The following is a 25,417-nucleotide window of genomic DNA, read 5'->3' on the forward strand; positions in this document are numbered from 1 at the left end:
TTAATATGGCAGTTGACTAATGGATGTTGCTACTCGTACAATTACTTGTCCAGTGGTATAACTGGTATAACATCGCAGATCAGACTGCTGCTCTGGAGTCAAGAGGCAGGATGCATTTCTGACTGACTTATGATTCTTTAAAGGGACATCTTACCCCACCCCTAATCACTGTCTGTTATAGAGTTCTTCCTGATTTCAGCTTTGAGCAAAGATTAGCTGAACTGAATTTATTCTCTCTTAAAAAGGCTATTAATGAGAGTATGATGACCTGTATCATACTGTAAATACTGTATATGTATATATACTGCATATAAAGAAAGTGGATCATATAGTGAACTTGGTGAAGTCATTACAAAAGACAAGGGGCAAGCTTTATGTCTGGAGAAAAAGAGATTTAACCTCCTCATTCGGAAAGGCTTCTTTACACTATGAGCTGGGAAAATGTGGAATAAACTCCCTCAACAATTAGTTCTAACTGGCTCAGTGGATTGTTTTAAACAAAGAGTTGGATGCATTTTCAAATACACTGGATATGAAACACTTGCCAACTATGAAATAGCCAAATGACGGCTACAGAGCAGCCTGATACTTCTGGGAGGCCGTCACATGATGGCTTCCCATTACTTAGCCTGCCGTGTGTTCTGTGATCACAGTGTCTGGAAGACACTGCTGATCACAGATTGAGGTAAAGAGCCAATCACTGGCTCTTTACCACATGATCAGCTATGTCCAATCACAGCTGAACACAGATGTAAATAGAAACCGGTTATCGGCACTCCTTTATTCATGCTGACAGCATGAGGAGAGCAGAAGAGAGTCAATAACCAACTTTTCTAAAAGGGACATGTACGCCCATAATCAGGGCACTGAATATCAGTGTCCTGATTATCAGTGCAATCCCAACAGTACTCACCAGTGCTTCCAATCTGTGCCCAGCAGTGCTGCCAATCTGAGCCCGTCAGTGCTGCCAATAAGTGTCTATCAGTGCCTCCTCATCCGTATCACCTATCAGTGCCGCCTAGCAGTGCCACCTATCAGTGCCCATCAGTGCCCTTCAGTGCTGCCTATCAGTGCCCCCTCATCAGTGCCCACCAGTGCCCCCTCATCAGTGCCCATAAATGCCCATCCTTGCCTCCTCATTAGTGTCCATCAGTGCAACCTATTAGTGCCTATCAGTGCTGCCTCATCATTGCACATCAGTGAAGGAGAAAAATTACCTGTTTGCAACATACTTTATAACAAACTATGAAAAAGTATTTTTTTTTTCAAAATTTTTGGTCTTTATTAAAGCGATTGTAAAATCTCATTTTTTTTTCTTTAAAAATAACAAACATGTTATACTTACCTGCTCTGTGCAGTGGTTTTGCACAGGGCAGCCCAGATCGTCCTCTTCTTGGGTCCCTCTTCAGTGCTCCTGGCCCCTGCTTCCTGTCAAGTGCCCCCACAGCAAGCAGCTTGCTATGGGGGAACCTGAGCCGAGCCGCGGCTCCCTGTGTCCATATAGACACAGATCCGCAGTTCAGCTCTGGCACCTCTCTCCTGATTGGCTAACTGATGTTGATTGACAGCAGCTGGAGCCAATGCCACGGCTGCTGTGTCTCAGCCAATCAGGAGGGAGAGTCCCGAACAGCCGAGGCAGTTGTGAAAATTGCTGGATAGAGTTGGGACTCAGGTAAGAATTAAGGGGGCTGAAGGGGGGCTGCTACACACAGAAGGTTTTTTACCTTAATGCATAGAATGCATTAAGATAAAAACCTTCTGACTTTACAACCATTTTAATTTATTTAGCAAAAAATAAAAAACCCAGTGATGATTAAATACCACTAAAAGAAAGCTCTATTTGTGTGAAAAAAATGCAAACAAATTTGTTTGGGTACAGTGTTGCATGATTGTGCAATTGTCATTCAAAGTGTGAAAGTGCTGAAAGCTGAAAATTGGCCTGGAGAAGAAGGGAGTAAAAGTGCCCAGAAGGCAAGTGGTTAAAGTGGAACTGAACAGACTCAGAGCAGGCAGGCTAATATTGCAGAGCAGATGTGTTTTGCGATTTAATACAACTACCTGCCTGTTTGCAGTCTTCTGTGGCATGTAAACTGAGCTGCGCATTCTCAGCTTACTTAGCCAGCATGGACCCTGTATGCCAGGATGACTGACTCTTGTTCATGCACAGGCGTTACGTTATCCTGAGCCAGCCAATGGAGATGGCAGAGGCACCCAGGGAGAAGATGCTGGCACTGGTGAGGGACCTGAACTGATAGAGAAGTAAGTTTATTTCCTTCAGCTCTGCTTTAACATATCTAAGTTATACCACCAGAAATTGTTGATTCAGGGAATGTCTGATTGTTTTCTGGGGGATCAGGTTAAAATTCATTTTTCCCTCTGCAGGAGCAAATTGGACCATGCTTTATATGTTTTTTTTGCTCTCCTCTGGACCAACTCTGGGTAAGGCTCCATTCACATCTAGGTGTCCCAGATCCTAAATCGCCACAAATCAAGGAATGCACTTGAATCACCAGCGCGATTTTGTCACGATCGTCGCCCGACGAAACGCAGGAAAATCATGCAAAAAGAATTGCGGAATGCCTGTTGCCCAAAAGAAGTTCCTGTTGCAAGATTCTACCATGATTAGTCAGGCGACAATTACGGTCAAATCGCACCACGATCGGGGTGCCATTGAAAGTAATGGGGATCTGGAACGCACCCTGCGATTTTGGGCAATTTGGGATGGTGGGCAGAATCACAGCGATTCCGCCCGCAATCTGGGATGCCTAGATGTGAATGGATCCTAAAGAATTATGTATAGACATGCAATATGTTTTGTTACAAATTGAAATTTGGATGAAATTTTCATTATCTTGCGATTTCGGATGTATCTGAATTTCTGAATCACAATAGTAACAAATTTCAACAAATTCAACATAAATTTTATTCACATTAAAAAAAGAAACATATTGCAATGAATACAGTAAGTTTTAAAAGTGAAAAAAGATGTTGATTCCTACTTAGGCTGCTGAATATAATAGAATAGAATAAAACTGAATAAAATAGAAATTAATAAAATAGATTAGAAAAGAAAATAATACAAAACAATAATATAGAAATGAAAATAAAAAAAAAAGAATAGAATATAAAGAAATAGAACAGAATACAACAGAATAGAATAGAAAATAATAGAAGAAAACAGTATATAATAGAATAGTAAAGAATAGAATAAAACAGAATAGAATAGAATAGAATAGAAAATAAAGGAATAGAAAAGAATAGAAAATAAAAATAGGATGGAACAGAATAGAACAGAAAATAAAATAAAAGAACATAATAGAAAAGAGTAGAATAGAAAAGAAAAAATAATAAAATAGAATAGAATAAGATAAAATATAACCGTTTTCCAAAATTCTAATTTCTAAATTCGAATTTCATATAGAATAGAATCAAACAGAAAGAATATAGCCATCTTCTGAATTTCACATTTTGAATAGAATAGAAAGAATATAGCCGTCTTTTGAAATTTGAATTTCGAAAAGACTAGAAAAAAATATCCGGCTTCCAAAATTTGAATTTCCAATAGAATAGAATAGAAAGAATATAGTCGTCCTCTGAAATTCCAATTTCCAAATTTGAATTTGAGTTTAGAATAAAATATATTTGAAAGAATATAGTGGAGGAGAGTAAAATAAATCCCAAGAAACATTTTAAATAAATTAACAGTGTAAAGGTAAAGTTGGAACACATTGGCCCCATAAATGATGAGGAAGGGAAGATGGTTATGGATGCCAAGGAGAAGGCAACTGTACTAAAGGCTTTATTCTCCTCAGTCTTTACACAGGAAAAGGATGGGTATAAAAAAACCACAACTGTATTGTTAGTAAACGTCACAGGATCTACTCTGGTGGCTAATAGAGTCCGGAAAGGATTAGAGAAGCTAAACCTAAATAAATCACCAGGACAAGATGGCTTACACTCGAGAGTCCTTAAAGAACTCAGTCAGGTTATAGCCAGACCGCTATTCGTAATCTTCATGGACAGCATACTAACAGGATTGGTACCAGATGATTGGTGAAAAGCCCACCTGGTACCAATATTCAAAAAAGGGCAGATATATATTGCTGGAAACGACAGGCCTGTCAGTCTAACATTGGTAGTATGTAAACTTTTTGAGGGAATGAAAAGAGACCATATCCGAGAATTTACTGATGCAAACAGTATCATTAGCAGTAATCAGCTTGGGTTTTACGAAAGGTCGATCTTGCCATACCAACCTATTAACGTTCTATGAGGAAGTAAGCTTTCATTTGGACAGGGGTAGGTCGGTGGATGTGGTTTATCTGGATATTGCAAATGCATTTGATACAGTCCCCCCCAAACACTTAATCTACAAACTGAGGTCAGTAGGTATAGACCATATGGTCTGTTCTTGGATAGAAAATTGGCTGCAAAGGGTAGTGATAAATAACATGTACTCAGATTGGTCTAGAGTGGTTAGTGGGGTACCCCAAGGCTCTGTCCTGGGACCAATTATGTTTAATTCATTTATAAATGATATAGAGGATGGGATAAGTAGCTCTCTCTCAGTGTTTGCTGACGACACAAAAATATGCAGGGCAATAACGTCACAGCAGCATATAGAAACCTTTCAAAAGGACCTGAATAAATTAAAGGAGTGAGTTACTAGATGGCAAATGAAGTTTAACATTGGTAAATGTAAGGTAATGCACTTGGGGGGTAAAAATCTAAAAATGCAAGTTACTCATTAGGGGGAGAACCCCTAGGGGATTCCAGGATGAAGAAGGATTTAGGGGTCTTAGTAGAAGACAGACGGAGCAATAGCTTGCAGTGTCAAGCTGCATCAAGTAAAGTCAGCAGAATATTAGCATGTGTTAAAAAGAGAATTTACTCTATAATAAAACGATAATCCTGCCACTTTATAAAACTCTGGTTCGGCCGCATCTGGAGTATTCCGTCCAGTTCTGGTCACCAATCTTTAGAAAGGATGTGCTGGAGCTGGAGAGAGTCCAGAGAAGGGCAACTAAATTAATATGGGGACCTTAATTATATGGAACGACTACAAGCGCTAAATTTATTCTCCCTGGAGAAGAGACGCTTGAGAGGAGATATGATAGCAATATACAAATAACTCAACAGTGATCCCAGAGTAAGTAGGAGACTTTTCAGTCCCAGGGAGTGTAAGAGGACACGGGGCCACACGATGAGACTGGAAGAGAAGCGGTCCACCCTTAAGCTGCGCAGAGGTTTTTCACTGTCAGGGCAGTAAGGATGTGGAACTCTCTTTTACAATCAGTGATGTTGGCAGGAAGTATGGATAGTTTAAAAGAATCTTGGACATGCATCTTAGCGGAAACAATATATGGGAAATTATTTTCTACATGCGCACACACACACCAACACAGGTTGAACTGGATGAACTGTTGTGTTTGTTCAATCTTACCAACTATGTAACTATGTAACAATGTAATGTAGCCGTTTTCCTAAATTTGAAATTTGAATAGACTAGAATAAAATAGAAAGAATAATGCCATCTTCCGAAATTAGAATAAAACAGAATAGAAGCGATAAGAAAAAATAGAATAGAATAGAAAGAGTATAATTGTCTTCTGGTTTTCAAATCCAAATAGAATAGAATAAAATAGAAAGAATTTATTCGCCTATAGAAATTCAAATTTCAAATAGAATAGAAGCAGCTATTCTTCACAATGAATTTGGCTTAATTCTATATTTGCCTTTCGATTTCAATTCAAATACTTTGAATCCATTGGAAAAACTCGAATTCAGTCGACAACTAATAAACAAAACTAAACTAAACTAAACAAATTTAGTTCTGAATGCAACAAAACTAAATGAGTAAATTAACAAATCGATATGAAATTAACTGAAAGTTTTCCTTTATGCACATGTATAGTTCTGTATATAGATGTTTTCTATTTATATATTTAAATATTTTTTTTTCTATTGGTTGAACTAGATAAACTTTCATCTTTTTCAACCTGACTAACTGGGTAACTAAGTAACCTGTTTGGATCTCTGTTGTTGACTCTGTCTGATTTGACCTTTGTTCTTTGCTGTCATCTGTTGACATAGCCTGCATTTGGACCCTGTCTCTGTTATTATGTTTGGTATTTTTCACTGGTTTCTCTGGTTCTCTATTCTAGCCCAACTATGTATATGCTTATCCCCTGGCTACATTACTGCAAGCATGGTTCCCGACTTCAAACCATAGTATACCGTGTCCTCTATTGTTTAAGGTATATCATCTAGGCATGATAATCTGGTCTGGACTGTCTAAGTCCCAAGAGCAACCAAGTACATTGAACATTGTTTATCTGTAAGAGACTGCAATGGGTTTAAAACACAGGGAGCTTAATTTACTAAAGGCAAATATACTGTGCACTGCATGTGCACTTTAAGTGCATTTGCTTTAGATCAGAGGGGAAACTCTGAAATGAGGGCAAGCTCTGCTGGTTTTTATATCCAATTCTGTATGAGCAAAAATGCTTTTTTTTTTTCCTTGCATGTCATTTATTATTCTTTGAAAGGGAAGTTTTACCTCATTTTCTAGGCTCTGGATCAAGTGCACTTGCAGTGCACAGCAGTGGCGGCTGGTGCTCAAAATTTTTTTGGGGGGGGGGGGGGGGGGGCGCAAACAGAAAAATGTAATAGGCATTGCTTTGCGGCAAAAAACACTGTAAAAAATTGCGTGACTTTGAGGTCACAAAAGTGTGAAAGGGGCCTTCAGTAATCAAGGTATAGTGTGCCCCTTTCAAAGCAGAGTGACCAGCGTGCCCCCTTTCAATGCAGAGAGACCAGCGTGCCCCATTTCAATGCAGAGTGACCAGCGTGCCCCCATTCAATGCTGAATGACCAGTGTGCCCCCATTCAATGCAGAATGACCAGCGTGCCCCCTTTCAATGCAGAATGACCAGCGTGCCCCCTTTCAATGCAGAATGACAAGCGCGCCCCCTTTCAATGCAGAATGACCAGCGTGCCCCCTTTCAATGCAGATAGACCAGTGTGCCCCCTTTCAATGCAGAATGACGAGCATGCCCCCTTTCAATGCAGACTGATCAGCGTGCCCCTTTTCAATGCAGAAAGACCAGCGTGCCCCCTTTTAATGCAGAGAGATCAGTGTGCCCCCATTCAATGCAGAGAGATCAGTGTGCCCCCTTCAATGCAAAGAGATCAGTGTGCCCCCTTCAATGCAGAGAGATCAGTGTGTCCCCTTTCAATGCAGACAGATCAGTGTGCCCCCATTCAATGCAGAGAGATCAGTGTGCCCCCTTCAATACAAAGAGATCAGTGTGCCCCCTTCAATGCAGAATGACAAGCGCGCCCCTTTTCAATGCAGAATGACCAGCGTGCCCCCTTTCAATGCAGATAGACCAGTGTGCCCCCTTTCAATGCAGAATGACGAGCATGCCCCCTTTCAATGCAGACTGATCAGCGTGCCCCTTTTCAATGCAGAAAGACCAGTGTGCCCCCTTCAATGCAGAGAGATCAGTGTGCCCCCTTCAATTCAGAGAGATCAGTGTGCCCCCTTCAATGCAGAGAGATCAGTGTGCCCCCTTCAATTCAGAGAGATCAGTGTGCCCCCTTCAATGCAGAGAGATCAGTGTGCCCCCTTCAATGTAGAGAGATCATCGTGCCCCTTTTCAATGCAGAGTGACCAGCGTGCAGAGAGATCAGTGTGCCCCCTTTCAATGCAGACAGATCAGTGTGCCCCCATTCAATGCAGAGAGATCAGTGTGCCCCCTTCAATGCAAAGAGATCAGTGTGCCCCCTTCAATGCAGAGAGATCAGTGTGCCCACTTCAATTCAGAGAGATCAGTGTGCCCCCTTCAATGCAGAGAGATCAGTGTGCCCCCTTCAATTCAGAGAGATCAGTGTGCCCCCTTCAATTCAGAGAGATCAGTGTGCCCCCTTCAATGCAGAGAGATCAGTGTGCCCCCTTCAATGTAGAGAGATCATCGTGCCCCTTTTCAATGCAGAGTGACCAGCATAGCGTGCCCCCCCAGACCAGCACTTACCTGATGCAGCGGTGGCTTCTCCTCAGTCCCCCGGCGTCTCCTCGAGTCCTCCCTCCTCCTCCTAGGCCAATGGCATGGTTTTTGCCTTTCGGCCAATCAGGAAGCGGGTGTCGGACCCGCTTCCTGATTGGCCAGGAGGAGGATCTGAGTGACAATAGCGAATTTTCATTCGCTATTGTCACACAATGGGTGGGCTCGGGCACACTGCTCTGCCCCCCCGGGTCCTCCCTTTTCTGAAGCCTATTAGAGCCTCTGGCTCTAATCAGGTGACTCAGAAAAAAAAAGCCCCATTGAACTCCATGAGTCCGGCATGCAGATTAGGGGGCCGGATGCATGGATAGGGGGGGCGGCGCCCCTGCGCCCCAACACACCGGCCGCCACTGGTAAACAGTATATTTTCCTTTAGTAAATCAACCCTAACTTGTGTAGCTATTGTGCCTGAACACTAGGTTAGAACATTACAGACAACCATGTAGGAGAAGTGGGTCATTTTATTTTTCAATGGTTTGGTTCACATCTATGCAGCAATATGCTTCAATAGTGTGCTACCAGTTTGATCAATTGCCCTTTTCAGCTAAGGACTAGTGGACATTAAAAGGCTGTCTGAACCTCACCTCTATGGGCTGCTCTGAGACTGCTTTGTTAAGATTTCTGCAAAGCATCTGAATAGTACGTGTACACGTGCGCACAGAAGGATTATTGCTTGCTTGTAGGATTCAGTTTAGTATATGAGGATTGAATAAAGGGCACTGTGGCTGCTCTTTTTGTCTGTTTTAGGCCCCTTTTACACCAGCGGACCGATCAGGTCTGCCTGTCCATTTTTCTGGCGGACCCGTTTGGACCACCGATTGTTCTCTAAGGGGCAGCATATGTCAGGGGACATGTTTCCGCTGTCACCCGACAGCATCCGATTCGGTCCGGACCGATCCGCTAAAAACAGAGGGATGGGGATCCATTCCCTATCCATCTGGCAGATCCGATCGGATGATGGTCAGATCAAATGACGATCGGATGGAAATGGACTGGCTGGTTTCCATCTGACCACCCCATAGAGAACAGTGGGCAGTGTCCGTGTTCACTCTGCATAGCGGAGTAGACATGGACCTGTCATCTGCCTGCTCAGCGGGGATCAGTGGAGAGAATGTGGCGAAAGCCACATTCACTGCTTGATAAATAAAAGTATATACTTCTTTATAAGATCCATCTCACAGTTTAGACACCAAATTTCACATAAAAATGCTTTACAAAAGTTTTACAAGAAACAAAAGCACATGTACAGTAGCCAATTAATTCAGTCATCCTTTTCTTTATATTACAGCCCTCTTGCCTGACTGTCTAATAATTTAAAGTGGAACTTTACCCATAACAGTTTCATAACAATTATTGTTCTTTAACAAAAGAACATAAATTCCACATTAATAATTATGCTACCAAAATTAGTGTATGCTTTAAATTGCCTGCAGCAAAACCTCTGTTTTTTCTTGCTGGAGGCCACCATTTTGTTGAAGCCCAGAGCAGTCACTTCCTTACTGGAAACTTTTCCCTCTTCTTGGCCTCAAAAACTATGTTACTTTCTTCAAATTAAATATATACTATTCCAGACTTGACTGTATGTCTTGGTTTAGCTAGAGAGGAAGGTTAACAGAAGCTTTATAGTGCTGAAGTTCACCGGCTGCAGATGAGGGAGAAAGAAGAGAATATGAGGGAGATAAGACACTATCTTTTTAAATGTAACTCTTTTGTCTCCCCCTTTTTCTCCCCCTGGCAGCAAAGTTTGTCCTGTCACCTCTCCTGCTTTCCTTGTTTTCTACTCTAATTTGTGTTCCCTCTTCAAAGTCATTCCTGTTGCTTTCTTTCCCCTTTAGCAACAGTGAATCTTAAAGTTGCCAGCTGATCAGCCTTTAGTGGCTCTGATTATAGGAACAGTGCCGAGAATAGAGAGCAACTGAGCATGTGCAGAGCAGGGTGAGACAGTGCATTACTGGATTTTAAACAGTATAGGCACCTACTATTGATATTTTTAGTGCCTTGAAAAAGTATTCATACCCCATTGAAATTTACTACATTTTGTCATGTTACAACCAAAAACGTAAATTTATTTTATTGGGATTTTATGCAATAGACAAGCACAAAGTGGCACATAATTGTGAAGTGGAAGGAAAATAAATGTTTTTCAAAATGTTTTACAAATAGATATCTGAAAAGTGTGACGTGCATTAGTTTTAGCCCCCTTTACTCTGATACCCCTAACTAAAATGTAGTGGAAACAATTGCCTTCAGAAGTCACCTAATTAGTAAATAGAGTTCACCTGTGTGTAATTTAATCTTAGTATACAGTGGTGATCGAAAGTTTGGGCACCCCAGGTAAAAATTTGTATTAATGTGCATAAAGAAGCCAAGGAAAGATGGAAAAATCTCCAAAAGGCATACAATTACAGATTAGACATTCTTATAATATGTCAACAAAAGTTAGATTTTATTTCCATCATTTACACTTTCAAAATAACAGAAAACAAAAAAAAATGGCATCTGCAAAAGTTTGGGCACCCTGCAGAGTTAATATCTTGTACTGCCCCCTTTGGCAAGTATCACAGCTTGTAAACGCTTTTTGTAGCCAGCCAATAGTCTTTCAATTCTTGTTTGAGGTATCTGTACCCATTCTTCCTTACAAAAGTCTTCCAGTTCTTTGAGATTTCTGGGCTGTCTGTCATGCACTGCTCTTTTAAGGTCTATCCATAGATTTTCAATTATGTTGAGGTCAGGAGATTGTGAAGGCCATGGCAAAAACTTCAGTTTAAGCCTCTTGATGTAATCCCCCGTGGAATTCGAGGTGTGTTTAGGATCATTATCCATTTGTAGAAGCCATCCTCTCTTTAACTTCAGCTTTTTCACAGATGGCATCAAGTTACCATCCAAAATTTGCTGACATTTTATTGAATCCATTTTTCCTTCTACTCTACTGGCTGCAATACAACCCCAAAGCATGATTGATCCACCCCCATGCTTAACAGTTGGACAGAGGTTCTTTTCATTAAATTCTGTGCCCCTTCTCCAAACGTACCTTTGCTCATTCTGGCCAAAAAGTTCAATTTTAACCTCATCGGTCCACAGAACTTGTTTCCAAAATGCATCAGGCTTGTCTATATGTTCATTTGCAAAGTTCAAGCGCTGATTTTTGTGGTGAGGAGGTAGAAGAGGTTTTCTTCTGATGACTCTTCCATGAAGACCATATTTGTACAAGTATCTCTTTATAGTGGAATAGTGTACCACAACTCCAGTGTTTGTCAGATCTTTCTGGAGGGATCGTGCAGTCAAACGTGGGTTTTGAATTTTCTCACAATCCTGCAAGCTGTTCTGTCTGATATTTTTCTTGGTCTTCCAGATCTTGCTTTAACTTCCACTGTTCTTGATGACTGCCATTTCTTAATTACATTCCAAACAGAGGATATTGACACCTGAAAACGCTTTGCTATCTTCTTATAGCCTTCTCCAGCTTTGTGAGCGTCAACTATTTTCAGTTTCAGTTTTCTAGGCAACTGCTTAGAAGATCCAATGGTGCTGATTGTTGGGGCAAGTTAAGATGAGTCTGAGCATTTAAAACCTTTGAGATTGACATCACCTGGTCTTCCCAGACGATGATTGAGAACAATCCATGACACTGGCAGGTCTCAGCCTTGCAAAGGGGGTAGTGCATGCTATAAATTCTGCAGGGTGCCCAAACTTTTGCAGACACCATTTTTTTGTTTTCTGTAATTCTGAAAGTGTCAATGATGGAAATAAAATCTAACTTTTGTTGACATATTATAACATCTTCTAATCTGTAATTTGATGCCTTTTGGAGATTTTTCCATCTTTCCTTGGCTACTTTATGCACATTAATACAAATTTTTACCTGGGGTGTTCAAACTTTCAATCACCACTGTAAATACAGGCGTTCTGTGAAGCCCTCAGGGGCTTGTTGGAGAACCTTAGTGAACAAACATCATCATGAAGGTAAAGGAACACACCAGACAGGTCAGGGATAAAGTTGTGGAGAAGTTAGGGTTAGGTTAAAAAATAACCTAAGCTTTGAACATCTCATGGAGGACTGTTCAATCTATCATCCGAAAATGGAAAAAGTATGGCACAACTGCAAACCTACCAAGACATGGCCACTGAAAGGCCAGACAAGGAGAGCATTAATCAGAGAAGCAGCCAAGAAGGCCCATGTTAACTCTGGAGGAGCTGCAGAGATCTGCAGCTCAGGTGGGAGAATCTGTCCACAAGACATTTATTAGTTGTGCACTCCACAAATATGGCCTTTATGGAAGAGTGGCAAGAAGAAAGCCATTGTTAAAAGAAAGCCATAAAAAGCCATGTGGGGGACACAGCAAACGTGGAAGAAGGTGCTCTGGTCAGATAAGACCAACATTTACATTTTTGGCCTAAAAGCAAAAACTATGTGTGGCAGAAAACTAACACTGCACATCACCCTGAACACATCATCCCAGTGTGAAACATGGTGGTGGCAGAATCATGTTGTGGGGATGCTTTTCTTCAGCAGGGACAGAGAAGATTGTCTGAGTTAATGGGAAGATGGATGGAGCAATATACAGGGCACTTCTAGAAAAAAACCTGTTAGAGTCTGCAAAAGGATTGAGACTGGGGCGGAGGTTCATCTTCCAGCAGGACAACGACCCTAAACATACACCTAGAGCTACACTGGAATGGTTTAGATCCAAGCATATTCATGTGTTAGAATGGCCAAGTTAGAGTGTCCACAAGGACACCCTCCACAAGGAGGGTAAGTCACAAAAGGTCATTGCTAAAGAAGCTGGCTGTTCACAGAGTGCTGTTTCCAAGCAAATTAATGGAGTGGAAGGAAAAAGTGTGGTAGAAAAAGGTGCACAAGCAACAGGGATAACCACAGCCTTGAGAGCATTGTGAAGCAAAGGCCATTCAAAAATTTGGGGGAGATTCACAAGGAGTGGACTACAGCTGGTGTCAGTGTTTCAAGGGCCACCACACACAGAAGTATCCAGGACATGGGCTACAACTGTCGCATTCCTTGTGTCAAGCCACTCCTTAACCAGAGACAACGTCAGTAAGGAGAAAAAAGACTGGACTGTTGCTCAGTGGTCCTAAATCCAATTGAGAATCTGTGGCAAGGCTTGACAATTGCTGTTCACAGATGCTCTCTGTCCAATCTGACAGAGTTTGAGCTATTTTGCAAAGAAGAATGAGCAAACATTTCACCCTCTAGATGTGCAAAGCTGGTAGAGACATACCCAATTACTTGCAGCTGTAATTGCAGTGAAAGGTGGTTCTACAAAGTATTGACTCAGGGGGGCTGAATGCAAGTGCACACCACACTTTTCACATATTTATTTGTAAAACAAATTTGAAAACCATTTATCATTTTGCTTTCACTTCACAATTATGTGCCACTTTGTGTTGGTCTATCACATATGTAGCGCTACCCCCAGCAGGAGCTACATCAATATGTTTAGTTCCATACCCTGCCTCTCAACCCCCAAGACCCATCTAAGTCCCTCTGGCACACCTAGCGGTACTGTTAGTGTAATACCCTAGTGAATGACACACACAAACACAATGCAAAGTGAATTCAACAGTATCTTGTATTCATTGAATAGAAAGAGAAAATGTATAGGAGTTTCAGTCAGCCAAACCCTGGGAAAAGCAGCCAGGACCTAGATGAATTAACTTTTAGCAAAATGTGTTAGGTACAAATGGCAATGACACACAAATAACAGTAGCACTCAAGATAACAACACAATGACAGACATTTAGCAATAAGATACTCAAAGGAACTTCAGCTGATTATGCTACTACTAATGGGGAAGGAGGGCCGGCCTACAGTAACTCTAATCCTAATGAAAGATTGAGCTGAGTAACGTGCCCCCCTTAGGAGTAAAAGGGTCGTTTTCTGAATATAAGGCCTTGTGATTATCTTCGCTGGCAGTTGTAGCTCAGAAAAGCAAAAGAGCCTTAAATATGACAAAAGTGGTCAGCAATCAGTGCAAAGATACTTGTTGTTACTAATGACAGGTCCTCTTGGCAATTCGAATCTGTGATATCCGTATAGTGTTCAAATGCGATGTGTAAGTGTCTGGCAATGGGACTTTGGGCATGTGCCCACTCTCCAATCCTGATGACCATAAACGATTACCCTGTAAGTGATGCAAGTCGGTCCTTTGTCTAGTGATAAGGTCAAGATGGCTGTTCAGTCAGTCGTTTCAGCTATCGGCATTGTGTCTCTGCCATCAGCTATAATGCAGGGAGACCTCTGGCGTGGTGGTGCAGATCCCGTCCTAGTGGGCTGGAACAGTGGTGGCACTGTATGTCACAGTAGGCCGCAATCAACTCCAAGGATCACAGCAGCCTCTCTGGACACAACTCTCTCTTTTTCCCTCCTTTCGGTGGTCTGCCTAGCCCCAGGCAGACAAGATGGTGTCCTTTCCCTCCCCCTGCAAATGAGGAAGCAGAGTGAGCAGCTCTCTCTGAGTGAGAAGAGGAGAGGGAGGGGGGAAATTCACATGCAGAAACGTACAAGCTGTGTTTCTCCCTTTAGTGAGAGCCCCGGTCAGCTTGGCACGGAGCCAGGAGATGTGGGGCACCTGCTACACATGAAATAACAATAAAATACATTTACGTTTTTGGTTATAACATGACAAAATGTTGAAAATTTCAAGGGACTGTACATAGCTATACTTTTTTAGCTAATACTTTTTCAAGGCACTGTACATAGCTATACTTTTTTAGCTACTTACATTTCCTGATTGAAGTTCCACTTTAACTGACACGCTTTCCCTATACTTGTTTACCCTTTTTTCCATGCTCTACCCAAATTGATTAGCTCTATAGCCAAGGTGACCTTTTTGTTTCAATCTTCTATTTGCTTACATTCTTATTGCTGCATGTGTCCACTGTACACATTATCATCTTAGTAAAAGTAAAAATGAAGATGCATTTTATTGAAAACTCATCATATTTATTTACCCTCTTCCATTGTCCAAATGCAGGAGGAATGTTTCATTTCCAAACTTCTCAAATGTCTCATAATGGTGTCGGTCTTGGTTGCCTTTTGTGGAATAGAATAAATAATGGCATAGTAGGTTAAAGACAAACTATTTGGATGTGATATTGTTAAGGTATATACAATGGAGTTTATATACTAATGCTAGAGAGGGCAAAATTAGTCACAATTAGTCACAACCAATCAGATTCTAACCTCAGCTTGTTTAATTAAGCTTTAGCAATAAAACCTGCAAGCTCTTTCTCTGCAGAATTGTGACTAATTTTTCCCTTTCTAGCTTTAGTAAATAAACCCCAATATGTCAAAGAGATCCACTTGGAGGAAAATATCTTAAATAGATATCTTATCCCAAGAATAAATATTGAATACTGTATACTGTATTGAATCTTACTAGTCCTTAGATGTGGTAGCTGCTTTAGTTTTCTTTTTTTCAGGCTAAGCACATTTTCTGCAAGCACAGAAATAGTGCATGTGGAGCTTGATAGAAATCTAATGTCAAAGTAGCTTACTGCATACGGAACTGAAATCCCAGATAATGTTATCAGCTTTCAAGCTATCATTATAATAAAAATGAGGAAGGTAAGATGTGTTTTAGTCCATATAAGATGCCTAGTGTGATATTTCTGCTCCTCCATAGATACAGTACAGTGAGTACAACAGTAATTATTGTCACTCAAGGACAGGAAGTGTATTACTGGAAGGATCACCAAGTGAAAACAATATATAAAAATCCTTAAAACAGGAAAATATTTTTTAAAATCTAGGTGACAAGAGTACAATATTATAATTACAGTATTGTATAGCATAGGAAATCACAGCTTAAAGAGGTTGTAAACCCCTGGATGAAAAAAACAAAACAAAAACCTGTAAGACAAAGACATAATGAGCTAGTATGCACTGCATACTAGCTCATTATGAAATACTTACCCTAGAATGAAGCCCTTGCAGAAGTGCCTGCTCACCGCTGGGATGGCTGACATCTTCCCCGGTGTTTCTTTCGAGTTTGCGGGCTCAGGCGCTGTAAGTGGCCAGATCCATGATGACATCACTCCCACACATGCGCGTGGGAGCTGTCTGTTTGTGGCATGGGCTCTGAAGTACCAGCACTGTAAGCCGGACCTTCAGAGCGCATGCGCCGATTATGTCATTGGCTGCATGCACTCTTAATATCTCCTAAACTGTGCAAGTTTAGGAGATATTTACAGTACCTACAGGTAAGCCTTATTATAGGCTTACCTATAGGTACAAGTGGTGTAACAAAGTTTACAACCACTTTAAACTGGGTATGCCCTAGCAGATTTTTGTTCAAAAATTAATTTTAGGATTGTTCACTCGATTTTCTAATTGTTAGTGGGGTCAAATTGATTTTCTGACCGCAGTGATGAGAAAATTTGAAGAAGTAGGAATAGAAAACTTTTCTCAACAATTTAATTTTTAACAGTAAATGTATTCTTCATTTGGTAAAGTCCATTCCCTCCCAAATCAAATGTTAAAAACAAATGAAAATTTGAACTACATTTGTACAAATGTTAATTAAAAATCTACTAGTGTATACCCAGTGTGAGTATACAGTATAGCAGCTTCTAAACATATTAATTTGCAGGTATAATACTTCTCAATTTATCATACAAACTTTTATAAGTTAGAACATACCCAAGGGGATCTTAAATTACCTCAGCGTATTATACGTCAACGAACTACTACCTACTGTATAACAAGGCTCACAGAGAGTAGAAGTAATTTGCAGGATGTTACCTTGTGTTCAGTTCATTTAAGAACATTATAAACTTAATAGATAACTCCACTTTTGTGAGGAAAAAAATAACAAATAAAGAAAAAATAATATAGCGTATACAATTGCGACATATATTGTAATTCAACATTATTAAAAATAACCTTTCCTTTTCAATCTGCAGCCGCTGTAATTTTCTGGAAATGCAATGCAAAATGGTGAGATACTCCCAATAGGAACATGTTTAAAGGGATGCAGGCCCAGCAGCTTTCCCCATTAGTGCTCAGCAGCTGCACAGCTGATTGATAATTATGAAACCACTCCCATTAGACCCACTTAGCACAGAGGAACATAGGAACAAATAATGATTTCTTCAGAATAACAAAAGGTAGGAATCTGCAACAAAGTTTATTATGATCCTTGTAATCTACGTAGATCATCCAGAGGGACATATTTTCTCCCAACAAAAGTGGAGTTACACTTTAACCAGTTCTACCTCAGTACTAAGTTCTAAAAGGCTAAAATGTTGTATCTGTTGGAATAGTTGTTGCATAGTAAGGGCTGTTGGTGTTAAGCCCCGTACACACGTAGCGATCGTCGGCCGAACGATCGGCCGTCTTTTGTCCAGGGCTGTCGTGTCTGTTGAAAACTGCAAAAGACTGCACACGAATTTTGTCGGCCAACAACAGCCGACTGCAGAAGTGATGTCATGTGATGGTTAACTTTTCCTTGTCTTTTTTATTTTCTGAGCATGCCCAGTCTTGCTAATCTGCTGTCTGTCGGCCGAAATCTGTACCGACTGGCGAACAATCGGCCGTTCTGGTGACGGCCAACAAATATTTTAATGTCTACACGACAGATTCTGTTCGGCCAAAAATGCGCTGTCGGCAGCATCATACTAACAAGCCTACAATCGGCCGATCGGTCGGCGGCCGAATATTTACGGCCGACAATCGGTACGTGTGTACGGGGCTTTAATCCAGGATTTGTGAATCATGGCTCCCAGAATGTATTGAATTTATTTGGGCATTCCCTGTGCTGGAAAAATATTTTTTTCCTGGGTAGAATGGTGTTAACTTGTTTCCATTCTTCAGGGGCAAAGAAGAAAGCCATATCAGGGGTATCATTTCATTTTTTGTAGCTGCTGCCGTTTAATTTATTAGTTAACTGACTGAAGATCCTCTTTAAATTCAGAAAATTGGGTTCTCTCTGTTTAATGTTTTTGTCTTTTCTATACAAATATATCTGAAAAAAAAATTCATTTTATTAACATACCCATGAAAAAGTCCAAGATGGATAGATCTATTAAGTCAAGAAGTCGGGTTCCTTCATTGTAGGGTGGGGTCACTTTTACTGTGTCACAGTATTTGGGATTCAGTTCCCAGCTAAACAAAAAACATACGACACAATGAGATCTATAACTATAGCAGTCAAAGTTCACATAAACCATGAAAATTCAAACTGAGCATATGATAACAGAAAGACTATGTCCCTGTACACACTGTACAATTTTCTTTAGATTTTTTCCTTTAGACTTACCAAAACCATATAATAGGAGGTCAGACCTAAACACTTTCAATTTGAATTCAATGAGGCAGGCCCTTGCAATACATAGTTGGAGGTAAATCTAAAGGAAATCTACCAACAAAAGTTGTGTGGTGTGTACCCAGCTTAAGAAGAGTTTACCTTCATTGTAAGGCAAATGTTACAATGATAAATTTGTCCAGGGATATGGAATGCTGATATTTAGTTTTATGAGCCTGTTTACTAGTCAATAAGACCACTAATAGAAACATACAAACAAGTGATGGCAGAAAAAGGGCCAATTGGTCCTTCGAATTTGCCCCATTTTTTTGTGCGTTATATATACTTTTTTTTGTTAACCTAAATAAAGATCCAAAAGAGAAGTTGAGGAGGAGGGTGGGGTCAGGACTAAGTTTGACTTTACATGAAAAGTCAAGCTCTGCATATAACCAAAGCTACTTATAATTCTGGATCTACTGATTGGACTTGCAGTTTTCAGTGAAGGTAACATACTATTTATGCATTTTGTTAACATGCTCTCTTTGGATCTCCCAGCTTTTGACTTTACTCGGTTGTACATAGTGAGCCTTTCACAAATATTTAGGATTTCAATACTTCGAAAAAAATAAGAATAACTTTAAAACTGTGGGGGTGAAAAATCTTTACCCTTTCAGTGGGTCCCCCTCTTCACTGCAAGGGGTACCTGCTCATTTTGCCTGGGTGATGATAAATAAGGTAATACGTATACTTAACTCAATTTTCACTAGTTTTTCATTTCCTCCTCTGACCAGTTGCAGCTCCTGATTTCATCCCATACATTGCAGGTCCAGCAGCCACAACTCAGGACAGCAGAGAAGGGTGTTGGTTGCCAAGGGAGCAGGCAAAAAGAGAAGTATATCACCTTACCCATCATCCCCTGTGCAAAATGAGCAGTTTACCCTTTCTGTGCACAAAATCATTAAAACATTTGTCTCCAACCATTACATTTAAAATTTGTGTATATCTAAAAACTATTTTTGCTTGGACTACTGTCTTTGAGAAGATTTATGCACCCACCTTATTTAAGTTTGGAAGATCCCTTTTGATCTCTAAATGTGGAAACAATTTTATCAATTTTATAAATTCACTTGTCTCCATGCTTGGAATGGACTCTTTCTCCCATTTTATCTTCTTATTTATGTATTGTCACTGGAAATGTTTCATATATTTGCAAAAATCAACATTGTTTTGATCACTTTATACAGTAACACATAAGAAATTCATAATAATAATAATAAAAAATCTCTCTCACCCTTTCTTTGTTTAAAAAGAAAAATCCTAACAATTAGAATGTACAGCCAGCAGGTGGCAGCGAATCCTTTAAAAAAAAAATGTGTACCATCAATATAGGAGTGAGATTGTGGGTCTTTTGTATACATGCCACATACAGTGCATACAGTATTTATTATTTTCCACCATTTATGTTTTGCACTGCAAGAAAAAAAATGCTAAGTATTATATTTGGGTTTTGTCTAAAAACATTTTTTCAAATAAAGTCTGTAAATGGTGAAGTGTTTTCTTTGTAAAGGTACTTTATAGTTTGCTTGCAAATATTTTTGTATTTGCCGTATAATCCTTTTCTAGGACTCCATTGGTGGACTCGGACTGTTAGGTTACACTGCCCTCTACAGCAGAAATGGACACTGGCAACAAAAAGCCATTGGCCAGCACAGGATAACCTTTCTCACAACCGTGAAAAATATGCAGGGGGGTATCTGTGTTCCTCAACGGACTTGAAGAAAAAGATTTAGAGATAACCTACAAAAACTGTTTTCTTTATGGTCCATTAAGGGACACAACAATTCATAGACTGTCGGAATGTCCAAAAGCAATCCAGAAGAGGGATGAGCAACAAAAGCTAACCGGCCATAGAAAGACAATAACTTAAAGAGCTGCTTCAAGGACCTGACATCCAAAGCTTGCATAAGATGAAACGTAAATATCTACCTGGTCAAAATGTATGAACTAAAACAAAAGATCAGATGGTAGCCTTGCAAACTGGGAAAAGTTGCCTGATGCCAAAAAGAGAAGTAGCACTCACAGACCCTTAGTTTAGATGATGGTCTGCCTATGTCACCCAAAGATGGTGGCAGCCAGGTACCCCTATGGGGTCTATCCAGAATGCAAAAGGAATCAGTCTTCCTGAAGAAGCAGTGACTAAGAAATAGACTCCCACTGCCCACACTACATCCAGAAAATGTAGGTAAATTTCCTTTTGGTGAACTGGAACTGAACAAAGAAATGGAAGAATAATGTCCTACTCTGGCTCTGCTGTTGGGGAGGGAGGACGACCACCTCCCCTCCCAGACTGTGAATATGCCGCTGGAGAGGAAACATGACCACCTTCTCTCCCAAACTGTGGATCTTCTGCTGGGGTGGCAGGACAACAACCACTCCCTGGTCCTTGGCCGGCGGCTGGGGAGGGGGAATGGCTTCCTCTCCTACCTTCATCCCAGACTGCTGCTGGGGAGTGAGCACGCCTTCCTCTCCTCCCTGCATCTCTAACTGACACTGGGGAAGAGGAACTGCCACCTTCTCACCCTGGGCCTCCGGAACTGCTGCAGGTGTGGGTCAGAGGTCTTGGACCCAATGTCTGGCATCAGCCTGTTGCTGGGGAGAAGGGCTGCCTGCCCTCGCTCCCTGGAGCTCTGAAAGCGCTGTGGGTGCTGGGCAGAGGTCAGTGGTGCTCTGCCCTGATGCCAGCTCTTCCACTGGGAACCAAATTTAAAATTTGGTGGCCTCGCACAAACCCTTTAGGGCCACCGATTGTTGTAAGCAGAAGTCAGCAGCGCTCTGACTTGATGCCAGCTGTTTTGCCAGAGGCTCACTGGGTTGTTCCTCCTCAGCAGAAAAGTCTAATAAATCCCCAGTCTTTGGAATTGCTGAAAGTCTAGGGCACGGCTGTTTGCACTTGGGCCCAGTGCCAGCACTTCCAGGGTTGACTCATAATCCATAACATCCATAGGTACTGGGGCATACTGTTGAGCTTAGTCCAATAGTAATTTATATGCTTGTTCCAGCTCCCATTCTTGTGTAACTATAAAGTTCAAGTCACTTCTCAATCCAAGCTCCCTGGGAAGTTCCAACACCCTAAAATCCCAGCTGTCCTCCCATCTCCACTCTGTTGCACTACCAAAATGTGGATCCTCCTGAAGCATCTAAAATATTAATCCCAGGCCACTGTAGTCATAGTCTTCTATGAGATTTCTGTTCTTCAGCCACAAACACACTTGGCTAGCATACCATTGCCCAGAGTTCAGCACCATTTATGTCTGGACCAGTCTATCCAGCTCCGTCAGCCATTCCTCCCGAGGATGCTGTCCTAGGAATGGTATACACAAGTCCAAATGCAGCCAGTACCAGTTTATGAATGTAGGGAGGACCTTTCCATGATAGTCTTGCTTCATTTGGAGAGACTCCATCCAGAGCTCCCAGGCGGATCACGTCTCTCAATTCCAGCATGTCCTGGATAGAACCAGGCTTTCTGTACTGGGTGAGCATCTCTTGCATTTGCCACTGGAACTCCGCTTCTATGGTCACCGGCTCCTGAAACACTTTGTCGATATCACCCAATAGTGGGTCCTGATGGTGGTTTGGACTGGACGTAGGGAGGAAGCAGATCCCATCGCTGCCACCAAATGTGACGGACCACCTAGCACCCAGCCTGGGTGCCTCCGTCAAGAAACAGCTTCCTCCACTTTGGAACTAGGAGTCAGATATAGCTAAAAGTAAGGTTAGCACTCTAATGAACACCCAAGGTGCAGACGAGAGGTAAAAGTCAGGACCACAAATTGTAGAGGGATCCACAGCAAAACATAGGATACATATGTGTGCTGGATAGAGGGAACACACAAGTACATATCCTTGATGTCCACAGCTAGAAAGTCTCTTTAGTGAAGGGAGGTGATGACAAATTTGATGGATTCCACGTGGAATTTCTCGATTCAGATGTTCAGAACTTGAGATTCAGTATGAATGCTCCCCTTGTGTATGGGACAAAGCATACATTGGAGAAAAAAGTAACCCAAAATTGTTCCACCACAGCCCCTGGGGCAATGACACTATAATCCAGAAGACCCGAGAGGGCTTAATGGAAATGTGCCAACACAGGAAGATTGAAGGTAAGAAAAAGGGTATGGTAATACCTATTGAAAGTGTGAGATTCGTTTTGGTCCTAACCATTAGCTTGATTTGTTTAGCCTTCAAATCTACAGTATCTCTGGCAAAGAGAAGTTGGGTTCCTGTATGTATGCAAGCATACCACAGATCGTAATTCAGTTTGGCTTTTTTGAGAAGGGACTTCTTTTGGTCTTGTTTAGCTGTCTGCTGGGGATCACCTCTAATACATGGGTTATTTTTTTTCCCCCTTCCTCTGCTGAATCCAACTGACGCACTGGAACCTTTTTGTTTGAATCAAGATCCCTCTGCGGATCTCTTCTTTGATGTGGCCTTTATGCCGTCTCTGACAGTAGAATAATCGTCCACGCTGTTTTCAGCATTCATATATTGTTTCCACATTTTGAGAAATAATTTTTTTCATATTGTGGCCATCATATTTATTCTTTAATTCAGTCATATTGTTGACTCCTGCATGTGATTGCACCCGGTAGAAGTAGCGCAGAAGGTATGGTCAAATGGCTGTAATTTTTATTTTTAACTATGCTGGTTTATTTAGCCTTCTGCATGGGCACCCTAGTTATGGTGCTGAACTGCAGACTCCTTGTATCACAAACATTTGCTCTACATGATCTTGGAAGGAAAACATCTCTTTGCATTTTTTCTAGATACTATTTATCTATGGCAGTACTAACTGCAAGAGCACTCATCTTCAGCTGAAGATTACTAAGTTTCTCAGCTTCCTTTGACACTCTGTAAACCAGTTTCCCAATCCACCCACTAGGTCTTTCACTCAAATAGGCAGACAAGCATTTTTTTGGCACGCAGGTAAGCCCCCACTTTCCAGAGTGGAAGGATGCTTAGACAACTTCTATCTCTAAAGCTTGAATGCAGGAGATGCTACATAAAAAATGTATGGCTGAAATTGCACTGCACCAACATTGCATGTGATGTGCACAGGAATGCAGTGCGATTCCTGTGCGAATCACATACGGTCTCTGCATTGCACAAGTGTGAACCCAGGCTTACTCCAGTTTCAGGTGGGGTGCTCTGGTTACTACATAATAAACTTAGGCTGATGAACCATCAATAAAGCTTACAGTAACAGCAGTTGGCAGTACACAAGAGTATACAACATTTGGGGTAAATCTGCCAAATTCAGCAATCTATGTAATCTACAGTCATGGAAAATGTCATAGGTGTCGGCTTCTGCTTAAATTACCTCAATACTAGCATGTTTCTTCATTTCCAACTTTGGCGTGTCTACTTTTCAAAAAGGGGTAATTTTGTGGGTGTTTGTACTGTTCCTGCATTTTTATTTGACATTTTTTTAACAGAAAGCAAGGTTTTTTGAAAATTTTTGATCTTTATCTTTTAATAATAAAAATTGTTATTATCAAATTCCACCAAAAAAGCTCTATCTGTCTGAAAAAATAAAATAAAATCCATTTGCATGATTAAACAATTGTCATTCAAACTTCCACAGCACTGAAGATCTAAAAATGGCTGGGCTGTGGTCAGCCAACCCCCCATTGTGTTTCGGAAAGGTTGAATTCGGGAAAAATGAATATATTGCCTAGACTGTTGTACCTGTTCCACACTATACCTATAATGCTTAACATGTCTGATCTTAGAGAATTCCAGGGGACAGTTGTTCGGTTTATTTGGGGGGACAAGAGGCCCAGGGTGAATAGGCGCACTCTTTTTACCCCGAAGCTAAAAGGGGGTTTGGGGGTCCCAGACCTGGGCAAATACTACTATGCAGCCCAATTGGCCCACTTGATTTGCTTTCACTCCCGGGATCCTCTCCCCATCTGGATGCACTTGGAGGCGGCCCACCTGCGGGTTCCCATTCATCATGCGATGTGGTTACGGGCCAGAGACAAGCCGGATAAACAAAAGAGTTATATATCCACGATCTATAATATATTGCACGGTGATGCCACTAAACTGTCATATACGTTGTGCTGGGAGGAGGATCTGGATGAGAGACTGGACCGAGCTGATTGGAACTCTCTAGCACAGTTTAATTCTAGATCAATACTCAACACCTCCTTAATAGAAGCTAATTACAAGGTGTTCCTAAGATGGTACATGGTCCCGGTCAGGTTGGTAGCGGCGGTTTGCACTGCATCCCCCAATTGTTTTCGGGGATGCGGACAAGTAGGCACGGTCCTCCACATCTGGTGGACCTGCTCAAAGGTGCGTGGATTTTGGATCCGTGTCTATAACTTTATCTATTCATTGACGCAAGTCAACCTGGTGAAAGACCCCCAACAACCTCTTTTGGGAAAACCGATTGCAGGGGCACCTAAACATAACAAACGTCTTATAGCTTTTGTGTTTACAGCCGCTAAAACTGCGATCACACGATCATGGCGCACCCCTGTAGTACCGTTCGAGCTGCTCAAAGCCAAACTGACCTGGATCATGATAAATGAACGGATGGTAGCATTACTGAATGATAAGATGAAAGTGTTTGATAAGACCTGGGACCCTTGGATCCGATATTTGGCCAGCCCCTCTTAGGGGGGGTTTAAGCGCCTTGGTCCCTTCGGACCGCGAGCTCTGGGGGCTCATCCCCTTGGGGGGTGCTGGACCTGGATGTCGACCTTTCCCATCTACCCAGCCGCTATTGCTCTCTTTCCCCGCCCCCCGTCCCCTCCTTGATACTTCTCTTTGCTTTTCTATGCTCTTTGGATCCCTCTTTTCTATCTTGTCTCTCCTCTTCTCCTTACTTTCCTTTTTTCCGTCAGTGCACTGATAGCAGTATGTCGCCTCCCCTAGTTAGGCACACTGGATTGAGGGTGGGGGTTGGGGGCTGCCTCCCCCCGGGGGCGCAGTGTGTTCCCGTAGGGGCGCCCGGGGGGGGGGGGACCCGGACCGTCCGCTCCTTAGTGTTATGGAGCGGGGGCTCTGTACCTACTTTAACTT

At 41.5% G+C, this 25,417-nt stretch overlaps 1 protein-coding gene across 2 annotated transcripts in view; it reads right to left on the reverse strand.

Moving 5' to 3' along the window:
• Positions 1-25,417, reverse strand: part of LOC309562062 (extracellular serine/threonine protein kinase FAM20C-like) — a 126,356-nt gene that overhangs the window by 27,194 nt on the left and 73,745 nt on the right. For both annotated transcript variants that reach the window (XM_082266176.1, XM_082266177.1), the window contains 2 exons: positions 18,080-18,189; positions 15,036-15,117 (listed from right to left, as the gene is read on the reverse strand). In XM_082266176.1, coding sequence (XP_082122302.1) covers positions 15,036-15,117; positions 18,080-18,189 — 192 coding nt within the window. The remainder of the gene's footprint in view (positions 1-15,035; positions 15,118-18,079; positions 18,190-25,417) is intronic.

This window comes from Pelophylax lessonae, assembly GCF_965119305.1.
Source record: "Pelophylax lessonae genome assembly, chromosome: 8".
NCBI lineage: Eukaryota > Metazoa > Chordata > Amphibia > Anura > Ranidae > Pelophylax > Pelophylax lessonae.